General features: G+C 49.0%; 1 protein-coding gene across 5 annotated transcripts in view; it reads right to left on the minus strand.

The window, feature by feature from the left end:
- Positions 1-389: 389 nt before the first annotated feature.
- The window catches only part of DAGLA (diacylglycerol lipase alpha), a 77,592-nt gene continuing 63,824 nt past the window's right edge, over positions 390-14,157 (minus strand). For all 5 annotated transcript variants that reach the window (XM_065685173.1, XM_065685172.1, XM_065685168.1 and 2 more), the window contains 4 exons: positions 12,767-12,963; positions 12,158-12,287; positions 11,492-11,673; positions 390-9,339 (listed from right to left, as the gene is read on the minus strand). In XM_065685173.1, the coding sequence (XP_065541245.1) occupies positions 8,412-9,339; positions 11,492-11,673; positions 12,158-12,287; positions 12,767-12,963 (1,437 nt within the window). In that variant the 3' untranslated portion in view covers positions 390-8,411. The remainder of the gene's footprint in view (positions 9,340-11,491; positions 11,674-12,157; positions 12,288-12,766; positions 12,964-14,157) is intronic.

The raw sequence follows: 14,157 nt of genomic DNA on the forward strand, positions 1-14,157 counted from the left end.
TGAGTTTCTTCCTTAACTCTCCACTGAAGAAGAAAGATGCTAGAAGAGTCTCCTGCAGTTCCACCCTTGGCTGCACAGGGCATAGAAGTGTCAAGCTCATCCCAAGGAAGAGATATATCCCCTATATCTCCATCAAAGGCCAAGATCCAGAACAAGCAGAGGTAGTAAGGTGACGATCAGCCCCAGCAGCACCTAAACTGTCCCCAAGAGCCTTCCAGAAGCTGTGGTGATGCACCAACACCATAGTCCTCATCCCTCTGCAACGAGGGAGCCCAGTGCAGCTCCTTCCACCTCTCAAACTCACACTCAATCCTTGAAGGCATAACCTCAAGCAAATCACAGCGAGCATTCTCCAGGTCAGACGTGGGAACAGTCACATACACCAGTCATGCTTCTACATCCATTTTATACACAGTGCCATATAATATACAGAAACTTTTATATACATATATCTTTATAGAATATGCTATATTAATCTGTCTCTTTCTTTACAGCAATATTAGTTTGGATCTTTCATACATAGGTACAAAAAGTCAGTCACATGAGAATGGCACGTGAGGACTGCTTTAGTTTCCTTGTAGTCTTCATGCTGGGGCAGCTCGGAGCAGGGATTCGGAGGGCAGCATTCCCAGGACAGGCAGTAACCTCTTGGATGAGCGTGGGGACACAGGACCCTGTGCTGTCTCCCCCCTTGATTGCATATGCAAGCGCTCTAAGCCCTGCAAGAGGCAGTCGGAGCAGCTCTGAGCTCCCTAGGACTGTTTCTCCCATTAATGCAAAAGGCTTTAGCTAGGAAGAGGCAATTGGGGTTAATTCACAGCTACCCTGAGTTGCCCCAGTGCATGACGTGAGAGGTGACAGAAGCAGGCAGAAGGGCTTTGCCAGAGGCACTGGTGTCCACTGACAGGGAGAGAAGTGGGAGGTGAGTTTCTGAGTGCCAGTGCTGCTCCTTTTGCATAAGGCCACCCAGGTGGGCTCTACCCAATGCAGCCAGCACTGAAATGCCCCAAAAAGAGGAGAAAATGAAGTTTCCACCAGTTCCTCTGGTCTTGCTGTCTCTGCTTGTTCACAGCTACAAGGGAGGACAGGCCAGACCAGTGGCTGTCCCAGCAGGACACTGCAGCAGAGCATGGAGCCAAAGGAAAAGGTTGTACAGGGCAGAGTGCTCCTCTCCTGCTGCCCCATGGACACAGGCAGGGAGCCCATCACAATAACCCCTGTGCTGACATGAGTAAGTTTATTTACTACAATAGGAGTTTGAGACTATTCACTGGCCATCACCTCTTCAGTCTGCTGTAGCATGCGTGGAAAGCTGGGAAGCCATAGCCTCCGTAGCCACTTTGCCACCAGACAGGGACCATCAGCAAGTGCTGTGATACAGGAGTTAAGACCCAAAAAGGTGTGTGGCACTAGGAAACACCCAATGGTGTGATCGCCTTGCACTAGCAGCATCCCCAAAGCAGTGCATCAAGAGGACAAGACTGCACAGGTACCACCAAGCCAGGCTGAGGGATGGATGCGCTGCTTTCGGTTGCTCCTGGCACTGCCATGTGCATCAGGTATCTCCAACTCTGAGCCATCAGAACTGCATAAAGCCCGGGATGGAAAGCAGGGAAGTGAAATCCCAATAAAACCCAAGGCTTGTTCCTGTGCTGTGTTCAATGAGCTTTGTAGAAGTATGTAAGTAAGTAGACAGATAGAGGTTCCCCTCATACAGGTTGGCTGGGCAGGTAGAGAACTTCAGCACATGAAAAACAGAGCACAGGATGATGTGGTGAGGTCCAAGGTGTCCAACACAGCAATGAAAGCAGCAAAAAAAGCCCAAATCTCTAAGAGATATAAATAAAACTGCAGTGGACAGAGCATGGTAAGTTCAGAACTAAGTCCCTTTCAGCATAAGTTCTGGCAAAACCAGAAGCAGATCTTGAAGAGCAGAAAGGATTCTACCCATGAATAGAAGTAAGAGGAAGCTTTACTCATGAACAGACCTGTAAAACACTGACTGAGGTCACACACACCAAAGGTAAGAAGTGGTAGGAAGTCTTCCCTTCCTTCCACGTGGAAAACACTCACTTTGCACAAGGTTCTAGATTGGAGGGGCTGACCCAATGGTGCTGTGGGCTTGAAGATAGAGCCTGCCTCAGATCAAGCTTTGCCATTGGCACCTGGATATGACCTAAGGCAGGAATGTGAGGCAGAAAGGGAGAACGTGGCAGCAAAGGCAACTCTGAACTAGTCCTTGGCCACGCTGCATTCCCTTTCACACATCAGGAGAAGAAACAAGATGCAGAAGAAAGGATGCTGGCAGATGTCCTATCCCAAGTCAAAGGAAAGCAAAGGCACAACAGGAAACTCAAGAAAACAAGCAAAGAAACCAATAATAGGAACAGAGACAGCAAAGTGCTTGCAGACAAATGATGCTTTTCAAGACAGCAAGTCCCTATGGCAAAGGGAGGAATTGCTCTCTCCTGGATTGCTATGAATTTCCATATCCTTAAGCAGATGAAGTTTAAGCTACCAACATCCTCCTGTGCAGAGGGTAACAGCTCTCAGGGAGGTGGTGGATGCAGCTACAGGACAGCAGAAGTGTGGCTGTTTGCATAAGTCCTGCCACACGTGGAATACGCTGCCCTCCACACAGCAGGAACCTCCTTCCTCAAGTGTTTCTCCACTCTAACAACACAGAGCTCACAGACTAACAGGGTTTATGTGAAACACTCACCCATCTTAGCAGTGAAGGCCCTGAGTCTCAGAGCTGGAATATAAACCCTGATCCAAGCAAACCCCAGGTCCCCAAGTTTGTCCCTGCCACATCTCACTCCAAGGGGCAGTGGCTCCTCCCTTGAAGGGACCAGAGCAGACACGGTCCTCAGCCAGGAGCTGGCAAGAGCGAAGAACATCACTGTATGCAATACACTATTTCACACATCTCTCACACTTCACCCTAACACCAGTATGAGCATCTCACTGTGGAGCAAGGAATTCCCAGCTCAAGTCCCACCACTCAGCTGCAATCTTTATGTCCCTTTCTGCCCTCAAGTGCCAGGGAAGTTTGCCTCCAGGAGAATGAACTCTGCCTGCGACACGGAGCATCGCCTCCTCCACACAGGAGCGCCATGAGAGGGAGCTTTGGCACCAGAGATGCAGCTCTTCCCTAAATCCCAGCTCAGCACTGCACAGGCTCCGAGGAGAATGTGCCAAAAGCCTGATTCGGCCAGTGCTTCTGAGCCAGATATTCCTTCACTCAGGGCATCAGCGCAGCCTGTGCTAAAGCACTGTAGGATTTCCAAACCTCCCTTTCCCCAGGCAGGCTGAAGAGGCATGAGGTTCACTGCAAGCATCTTCTCACTACAGCAGTCTGGTCTAGTGTGAGGTGTCCCTGTTCCATAGCAGGGGTTGGAACTGGAGGATTCTTTCCAACCCCAACCATTCTATGATTTCACAGCTAAGAAACAACCATCCATGTTCAATGTCTTGGTTGTTACACTGAGCTTTCACATTCAGTGTGTTGGATGTTCAAGCCATTTCCCTTTTATGTTACTTCTGGAACTCATTATTTCTGTTGCTACAGAACTCTAATGAGGGAGCACTTATCCAACAAGAACCACAGAGTGGTTTGTGTTGGAAAAGACCTTAAAGCTCATCCAGTCCCAACCCCTGCCATGGGCAGGGACACCTTCCACTGGAGCAGCTTGCTCCAAGCCCCTGTGTCCAACCTGGCTTTGAACACTGCCAGGGATGGGGCAGCCACAGCTTCTCTGGGCACCCTATGCCAGCGCCTCAGCACCCTCACAGGGCAGAAAAACCTACTCACCCAAAGCTATTCCAACTAGAAAGAGGATGTCAGAGATTGTCTATAAGTTTCCTAAAGTGCAGAGCAGCTCTGAGAGAGTCTGTTTGCAGCAGCACAATGAAATAACAGCACTCCACAAAAATCCTGCTTTAGTGGAGTGAATTCAAAGAGAAGGAATGATGAACACTGACAGCATGGAAGGATTGTCAGCAAAAGCCATCTCAGACTTCAGTTATCTGAGCAGAAAGGAACAAATGTGATGCTATAGATAGGAGGGAAGCTGAAGGAGCTTTTCAGCACACAGCAAAGCTGCTAGGTTGAGAGCTAAAGGTTATTTTAAGTGTCTGCCAGTATTTCTGCTACATTTAATAAGTTATAAACCACTTTACAAGCAAATGACTGACCTGTGCGGCTTAACATGCTCTGCAGAGGGTAGCTGCAACCACTACACCTAAGATAATGGTAATCAAATGCGACTCTACCCTTCCTACAAAGCCAGACTCCTCCAAAGGAAGAGAATATCCCAGCAATGGGCACACATGAGGACAAAGTGAACCCAGCCCTAAGCATTGCTCCAGCCCAGCCGATTCAAAGGGAAACACAGAAAGACTCCTGTCAACCATGGAAATCATAGAATCCAGACTGATTTGAGTTGGAAAGGACCTTAATGTTCATCCAGTTCTAACTCCATGCCATGGGCAGGGACACCTTCCACTAGAGCAGGTTGCTCCTAGCCCTGTCCAACCTGGCATTTGAACACAAGGATTGCCTCTGACCCTGCTAAATTGCGGGACTGAGCTCAACACACACTTATTCAAGGGCCTCCCATGTTGCCCTTGAACTCTTCAAGGCTTCAGGATTACATTTCACTACAGTCTGCTGAGAGCATCATGAAGAAGGATGCAGCAGCAAGTGCCAGGTACCCACTTGAATGTAATCTGCTACACCAGGAGATCATGGAGGGACAGAGAACCCTGCTGGACTCCAGCAAAGCTGTGTTGGTGAAGCAGGCTGCACTTACTTCACTTTAAGGTGCATAAAGTCCACTCTCTGCTCTCCAGGAATGCTGTGGCCTCAAATATACCACAAAGCTCTTGGAGGGCATTTTAAGGATGCACCATAGAGCTGATGAGCTGCTGCTGCTTAGCTGGGGTGTCAGGCATGATGAAGAGCACTTCCAGCACTGCTGGCTGGAACATCCCATTGAAATTTCATGGCAACACCTAAAGATTCAAAGGCACAAAGCTGAAGAGTAGGAACCAGAAGACAAGAGATTAAGAAACGTGAGGATACTTCATGTTTCCAAGGACATCAGAGAGGAGCAAGGACAGAGAAAGCAGCCAACCATGTGCAGTGCAAAGGAGGTAGCTACAGGCTTCATGCTTAGCTCTCCAGACACACTCTTCCAGGATGAAACAAGAGATCAGCCTGTCCAAATACTCTCTGAGGAAAGGACTGATAAGAATGAAGACACAGAAAGCCATTTAAAGCAGAAATAACGCCAAGAACATGGATTTACTTGTGATTGGGAACAGATCTGTTTGTCAAGAGAGAAAAAAGAAAGCCAGGAGTTACACATAATGTGATACAAGACCTTTAACTAAGGCCCTTTTGCACCTTTACTGCCTTAATCTATGGCAAGGCCAGGTCACAAGCATTAGGTGTTTCCAGGCTTTTCAGTAGGAGCCTAATAACCACAGAGCACAAAGCCAAATAATGCAGCATGCCAGCGTGTTTCCTGCTACAGCTGGTCAGGGCAAGGTAAACCCATTCCCTTGGGACACAGTTCCAATGGCACAGAGAAGGAAAGAGTCACACACAAGGACTATGTCTTCCAGGACGTAGTGGATGTATGCCCCAGCTCAGAAGTGACCTTCTAGTGCAATATTATAACCCATTAACCATCCTCAGGTCATCACTGAAACACCAGAGGGAGATAATCCACCTTCCTCACCTTGAGGCATCTCCCCACCATCCTTGGTAGGGCACCAGTAGTTCCACCTAGTCTCAGAGATACCCATCTCCTACCACCTCACTGCTAGGGCCAGAGATGATTCTTTCCTTAGCGTTTGTAAAGTGCTTTGCAGATATAAAGCTCTGCCTAAGTGCTAAGTGATTCCTACCCATCTTCTGCCAATGATTAAAGGCAGAGATTAACTCCTTTCCCCTACTCTTAGCAACATGGGTGAGCAGTCTCCATCAGGAGGAGAGCCAGCCTGCTAGCTTCAGCCTCCCGATGCTACAACATCCCCTTTCCCCCATCAAAACCACCCCAGTTTATTGTGTGTCTTCCTGGACACCACCTTTTTAGTGTGCCTTGGGTGTGGGCAGCAAGTCAGCCTTTACCCTGTGCTCTGCAAGAGTGGGTGATGTGATGGCACTTACACAACTGCTCTAGGGGAGCTCCTGAACAAGCTCTCAGCAAAGGGAACAACACTGCTCTTTCCTGAAGGATCTACAAGGAGGAAAAGTAACTTCTTTTTGCTTTCGAAAGCATTTTACTCTTAGAAATTACTTGAAATTCAAAGGGGTTTCTTACTTCTAATTCCAGACAGTAGAGAAAAGGTCACCTTTGGGACCTAAACCCCAGGGACAGTATTTTACTGCCCACTGAACAAAGCCCCTGTGCTTCTGAAGACCCTGTAATGTGTGATGGTCAGGAACGCAGTATCCCAGGCTAAACTGTGGGATTTGGACACAAAGTCCAGTTCATTTCCATGCACTTGAGGTTATAACCAGTGTGCACTGATGGAAATAAAGTGCTCCAGTCCTGACACGATGGCATTTGATGCCACTCGGTTTGTGTGGTGTCCAGGACAGAACAGCCCTGACCCACGTCTGGGGCTTCAAGAGACTACTCAGTGACCACAGCTAAAGGCTGTGAGATACCAGGATAGGGACAACAGGAGCCCAGAGGCTTTCCATGAGCCTGGGAAGCACAGTATCCTCCCAGAGTGGAAAGACCACAACTAAGGAGGGGGAAGGAGAGCAATGAACATCTCTGTGATTACAAGGAAGTTAAAAAGGGAATTTCTCTTCCAGTGAGGGAGGACAGAGCTCCAGTGAGATTGATTGATGACTGCAGAGCTTGAATATGAAGGTTTTGTGTCAATGAAAGGCCTTTTTACAGTCACAGTACATTTAAACTCTCTCAATAGGTAGTTTCTCTCCTGCTCCCATCATTGGCAAGTCCCTGCCTGGAAAGGTCTTGGAGGCTCCTCCAGGCCCTGAGGCTCTGCACAGCAGCGCTCAAGGGAGTTCTCCTGGTACCTTGGTCAAGCTTTGCAATGTGGCGGTGTGCAATGGAGGGCCAGCCAAGGAAGGGTGGGTGAGGGATGCACAATGCTTCCCCCCAGGCTCTGAGCCACTTGAAAAGCAGAGGACTTGCAATCATACCTGCCCATCCTCTATCCCCTTGGATCCCAGAGGCAACAGCACAGGAAAGGAGAGGATGAACACGCTTTTAGCTGAGGGAAAGCCTCCCTGTTTGCTTAATAAATACCTTCCAAGAAGCTTAGCAGCTCTGTAAACATACAAGAGATTTCAATACTCTTGTAATTTTTGTACTGAAAAAGAGTATTTTTGCAATACTCTTGTAATTTTCAATACTCTTGTAAAAGTCCATCTTTCCCCTGAACTCCCAATGACAGAGGCTGGCACTGATCTGTGATTATGGCATATGGGTGGTGCGAGGACCCAGCAGAGGCTCCCAGGCTCCACAAGGGCCTGGCACATAACACTGGGTGTTGAGAAGCCTGTTGTTGTTTGAAGTTGATCCATCCAAGCAGCTCCAAGATGAGGATCCTGTCAGGCCTGCAGGAATGTGGCCAGCTCAGAGTGGTCCAGGGAGCTGAGAAGTGATGGTGGTGACATCCAGAACTCTTTCTGGCAAAGGAGGGACATGCAGAGGGCTTTGGCTCTTCAGAACAGTGTCCTTCCCTCGCAGCAGCAGCCTGATGGTCACTGAACACAGGACTCAGGGGAGAGAAAGCACAGTGCCAGCCCTGTTCTTGCTGTGCCTGGCCAGGAGAGGGGAGACTGCATCTGGGGAGAATATAGCCCCAATGGCTTTAGAACAGGAGAGCGTCCTACAAAAGCAATGCCTACGGAAGTGGGATGGATTGGATCTTGGGCCAGATCCAACCTGGTAGTGCAATAGGGCCCAAAGTCTCAATCCATTCATTTCCAAACCCACTGACATGGTACCAAGGCGGGGATCTGGCCTGGCTCCCTCAATCTATTCAACCCTTGAGCTTCAGAGAATCCACCCCTTCAGCCCAGAGGAGTCCCTGAAGCAGGATATGTCACTCCCAAACTCAGCAGGTGCCCTGAGGCAAGGAATCTGCCTCAGAAATGCCATGAGACAGGCTGAGGTAGGGAACTTCCATCTACCTTTAGAGACTCAAACCCTGCAGCAGGCCCTGTGAGGCAATGCTGCTTCTCCCAGCCCATCCTCCAGACACCAACATGCCACCACTGTGTCACCCCCAGAAGGAACATTTCCAGCTGTCTCCTCTGATCTGAACTGCCCCATGACCACCTCCTCCTCCTCCAAGTACTATCCCAGCACTCAGCCTATGGGATCAGCTCTCAGAGCTGCACCCCTTTTACCCTGCAACTAGAGGGCTGAAATCATGAGGTCGTCCTGCTTGGCAGGGCTGGTTACATGCCCAGAGGGGGTGGAAGTCCGGATTTTCTCAGTGGCCAGGCACTCCTGGCTGCTCACACCTGTAGGAGTGATGTCCATGAGTTCTCCAGATGAACTAAGGGGGAAAGAGGGGGACACAGAGATGCCCGACGAAGGATCTGTTGAGCCTGCAAACAACCTCGGGGGCTTAGGGACTAAGTTGGGTTCATATTGTGCCCTCAACAGGATCTCTTGATCACTGACAGATTTGGGCATCTCTGCAAAGTCACTGGAGCTGTCTGACACCATCATGCAGTAGATGTCCTGGAAGGAGCTGCTTTTGCTATCCAAATTAAAGAGGCTGTCTATGAACTCAGCAAATTCCAACACTTGGGGACTGGGAACATCAGTGAGACGTCCATTCTGGAGGGACAACTCCTCACGAGGGGGTAAGGAAACACGGTCCCCCTCACTGCTGGCTCCCTCCTCACTGCAGCGTCGTTGTGGGGTAGTGCCACCACTGTTGAGCACGTTGTCAGGGGGCTGAGTCTCTTGGGAGTGCTTGGAGAGGCTGTCAGCAGCCAGCAGCTCTGTCCGGGAGCTGAGGGAAGGGTTTTCCTCAGGGATAACAGGGTCTATATAAAAGCAGTGTGTTTCATCTTTCTCCATGACAGCATGGAGGCTGGGAGAGCCCCGGATGCTCCGGAAACCAGAGGAGCGCCTGGAATCAAAGCTGTAGAGGGATTCATTGTCTGAGAGGCTCTCCATGGTGGCAAGAGGGGCTCGGCGGTCCTGCAGCTCCACAGACAGACGTTCCTTTGTGTCCAGGAGAAGCAGCTCCACGGGGTCTTTCTGCACAGGGGAAAGTGGCTTTGTCTCATAGAAGCCTTCCAAGCTGATCTCAGAATGGGATTTGCTCCTGCAATGAGAAACAGACAAGATGAGGTTGCATCACACCATAGAACCAACCACAAGTTGCCACAACAGCCACAGGAACCAAGCAGACAGGTCCTCGTACACCCTGGTTGCTCTAACCAGAGCCCTCCACAACTGCAAGAAACCCCCTTATGTCTCCATCCTCCCACCTGGAAGCGTTAGGTACAGTTTCTCCCTTCAGCACACTCGGGTTCTTGCCCTTCTCCCTTCTCTCCTGGTTAAATATGTTTCCTCTCAAGCACCATTTTCACTTAGGACCATGGTTCTGCTCCCAGTGAAACTTGCGGTGCTCCCAGCTGAAGTTTCCACACATGCAAACCCCTCTCTCTGTATTAAGAGAAGACTGGGGCACACGAGGTTGAATTAAGGCCTACAATTAACTTTTTACTCTTTCTTCACACTCTGGAACCATTCCAGTCTCATGCCTTCCCCTCCTGCTCCATGCTGGCAGTCCCTGCTTTGCTACCACCAATGCCAGGAGGCTGTTAGAGCATTGCCCATGCCCAATTCAGCTATCGTTTCAGGTGGCAGACTTTAAGACAGGTAAAAAAGCAATTTATTCAGCTTAAGCCAAGTGAAGATCTTTAGAAAGACACCAGTTACACTAAGACTTCAAAGGATCAGGCAGGGCTCCTCCAGAAAGACACCATGTCAAAGACACAGGGAAGGAGCTCCCCACACCAGGCACACACAAAGCTTGAGATACGCTGCAGCCAAAGCAACAGTCCTAAAGACTATTTCCTTAAGGAAATATCATAGAATTACAGCATAATTTGGGTTGGGAAGGACCTTAAAGCTCATCCAGTTCCAACCTGCTGCCATGGGCAGGGACACCTTCCACTAGAGCAGCTTGCTCCAAACTTCCTGGGAAAAGGAAGGAATACCTGGGAAAAGAGCCTGAGCTTGGCAGAGGACTGCTGCACCTGCCAGGAGGAGCTTTTAAGTTAGGCCAACATTTGATCCCTTTAGCTTCAATAGTCATCTAAGAACAGGTTTCCAGAACCCCAGAGAAGGGAGTGTGATGCAGTAAACCGGTTCTAACCTTGGATCAAGCACAGCCAGCCTACATTTCCACTCTGGCACCTCCCTGAAGCCTCTCTGCCCTCTCCCTCATCCCTTTCAGATCTCAGAATTTCCCTTCTGTTTTCACTCACCTCAAAGGGAAGCAGCTCTTTGGGTGTGCACAGAAACCACTGCTCCTCTCCCTGCTGCTTGACCTACTTCATTTTCTCAGGCTTATTGTAGCCTTCACAACACGGGCTGATCCCTTCTCCTACTGTTTCATCTCAGCTGCAGTTCTGCTTCTAAGCTCTCCTTCACTGTTTCTGGCCATTATCACTCTCTCTGAGACAAGAGCCTCACCATTTTCATATTAGTTGCTTTCTTTTGTTTCTTCTAAGCTTAAACTTCACTCATGTTATCTCAAGGATGCTCAGTACAGGCCATCTCACCCTGCCTCTGCCCACACACACACAGCTTCTTGTTGGGTCTCTACCTGTAATCTCCATAGAAGCGCTTCCCTTGCAAAGAACTAGTCTTCTCCCATCCACAATACTGTCTTTGTTTCCCCTCACAACCATCATTTGCTGTCTGTGACTATGAATGATCTTTCTTCCCTCATCTCCCTTGTTTTGTCTGCAAATTTGCAATTCTGTGATGGAAATTGTATTGCAACTTTGAAATAAGCCTTTGCCCACATTTTTACACTTATTTTTTTTGCTTCTTGCAAATTTGGGGTCCTTCAATGCCTCAAACATCATCTGAAAGTCTGCAAAGAGTCTCCCTGCCATTGGCTCCTAGAGGAAAGCTGTTCACACACACCACCAAGAACAAGCTCTTCCCCCTGTCACTCCATGACATACCCTCTAGATGTTCCTCCACCTCTAATTTGCCACGACAAGGATGGAGAAGGAGTTTCTTCCACTTCCTCGCACTACCAGGTTCTCCTCACCTCGCAGCACACAAAGGATTTCCTTCCCTCCCAACATGACATAGGACATAATGAAGCTAAGCAAAGTCCCCCAAAAGGCAGCCCTTGGATCCACCCTTCCCACAAGCATCAGTCACAACATCCCAAGAGAAAGAAGGCCCACAAAGAGCCAACAACCATTCCAAAAAAGCAAAGAGATCTTTACTTAGTACTGCTGTTCCTTCTGTCCGCTGTTATGGCTCCAGTTCCAATCTGCACTGAAGGGCCACTGGGCAAGGGCTGACTCTGGAAGATCAGTTCTGGGGTGAGATCCACTTCTGTAGGACTCACCATCACTTTGGCTGCAGAAAGTAAAGCTGTTTTTCCCTTGTTGTAATTCTCCAGGACCTATTCAAGGGAAGCAGAGGAACAGAAGGGAAGCAGAGGAACAGTTAGTGCTTTAGTGGAGACTGTTCTCAGCTCAGCGCTTTCAAACAGCTGGGTTTGCCTCTGTTTCTTACCAGTGCCTGCAAGGTAAAGGCCTATTTCTTCCCCTACAAGCACAGGGTAAGATCTTGAGACAAAGGGTTAGATCAATACATTCTGATATTCTTTATCCTGCCCAAATGCCCTGCTGGGAATTCAGTGCTGGGGAGGCACCTTCACATCAGCAGGGCAGAGGAGACGTGGCTAAACCTCCATGGCAGAGCTGCATGGCTGGGAACTGTAGAGCTTAGGGACAGAAACCCACTCTACAACCATCATACATCAGCTCAGTCACCCATCAGGCCCTTAGTGACATGGGTCAGTGGTGGCCTTGGCAGTGCTGGGGAACACTTGGACTTGATCTTTTCCAACCTGTTGATTCTATGATCCCAATTCTTTGCATTACCTTGTTGAGCCCTTCCATGACCACGTATGGGAGGTGTTCGTGCAACATCGCCGGAGAGATGATCACTTCATTGAATGCCTTATTGTCACCCCAGATGGCAAAGTAAGTGGGATCCTCTTGCTCACAGCAACTGGAAGAAGAGTTGGGATCCAAAGAGAGGGAAAAGCAGAGAGCAGCGGATGAAAGAACAGGCCAATATTTTGGCATGCAAAAGAAACAGCAGGTTGCAGAGACGAAAGCAACAGGAGGGGAAACAGAGGGAAAAGATGTTAAAGTACACATGGTACAGCCATTGTTCCAAACTGCACTAGCCAACAGTGACATGACCATCTTTAGTTGGATGGGGCTTGGAACAACCTGCTCCAGTGGAAGCTGCCCCTGCCCGTGACAGTGGGTCGGAATTGGATGAGCTTTAAGGTCCTTTCCAACCCAAACCATTCTATGATCTTTTTATTCTCACAGCACAATCACTGTCACTATAAGATGGGGGGGGGGGGGGGGGGTGCAAAAAATCACCTTCATAGATGGGCTCCTGTCTTGGGAAGTCTTTTCCTAAGGGCAAATTCCACCCCAACTGTGGGCTGGTTGTGCTGCTCTGCAGATACTCACCAGCACTGCTCTGCAGGGTGATTGTGCACCACGTGGATGATGCGGCCTGGCGGGTACAGGGGTGTGCTTGCAGACAGGGCAATAGTCAGGTCACTGGGGTGGGTCCAGAGGCGGTTACTCGTGACTGAGTTGTCTTCTGTCTCTTCAGGGAGCTCTGTCTTGGGGATGCACTTCGTGGCACCCACAATGATGCGCCACTGTCCAACAAGAGAAACAAGGGAGAGTGTTGAGGTGAGAAAAGCAACACAGAAAAGCAGAGTCATCTCAAGACACTACTGGGAGGTTTAAACTGAATACCTGATACCAGAAAAGCCAGGTCTTGCACCCAATTGCTTAAATAACAGACCTAGAGAGAGAGAGAATCATGCCTGGAAGAGCTGTTTCTTCCTTTCCCAATTTTAGAAATGGCAACATCTCAGCCTTTCAGTACCTAAAGGGGCAAGAAGAAACCTGGAGAGGGGCCTTGGACAAGGGCCTGTAGGGACAGGCCAAGGGGAATGGCTTGAACCTGCCAGAGGGGAGACTGAGATGAGCTCTTAGGCAGAAGCTCTTCCCTGTGAGGGTGCTGAGGTGCTGGCACAGGGTGCCCAGAGAAGCTGTGGCTGCCCCATCCCTGGCAGTGTTCAAGGCCAGGTTGGACACAGGGGCTTGGAGCAAGCTGCTCTAGGGGAAGGTGTCCCTGCCCATTGCAGGGGGCTGGAACTGGAGGAGCTTTAAGCTCCCTTCCATGATTCTGTAATTCCTTGTTTTTGATGGATGATTTTGCAGAGTTAAAGATCTAGAGCAGGCACCAACTTATCCCCCAACTGATAACTTGGTATCTTCCAGGCTAAACAAGGTAGATGGAATCTGAAGGTTTACTGTACAAACATAAGCAACAGATTATACAACACAGGCAAAACAATCTGTTTAGGCCTTTATGCACTAAAAGAAATCCTAAAATCCCCCAAAATTCACCATGACCCCCAAAGCCAAAACACAAACCCCACAGAACACTAACAAGAAAAATAAATGTACTCAGTTTTCTCCCTCTACAGGTCATTTCTAGAATATTTTACCCTTCGTAATCTTAATGCCTTATGGTTTTTTTCCACCTCATCCTAATGATAAAGAAGCCTGGGGAGGAACAACTTCCCACATATCCTATCTTCAAAACATGAACAGACCGCTTATCCTAGAACAGCACCAGCAGTGTCTACACACAGACAACTGTTGTACTCCCTAGCCTGTTACCATTTGTTACTGGCCAAGAACAGCTACAGTTGGAACACAGACTTCAAAACAGGCTTAGAGGAGAAAATATCCTGCTCAGTGTAGACCTGTGATGGTGAACTTGAGGTATCTGGAGCAATCATCATGCAGCCTGCAAATGAAGCACAGCCCTTTGCCCT

The sequence above is a fragment of the Lathamus discolor genome, chromosome 6 (assembly GCF_037157495.1).
Source record: "Lathamus discolor isolate bLatDis1 chromosome 6, bLatDis1.hap1, whole genome shotgun sequence".
Lineage (NCBI taxonomy): Eukaryota > Metazoa > Chordata > Aves > Psittaciformes > Psittacidae > Lathamus > Lathamus discolor.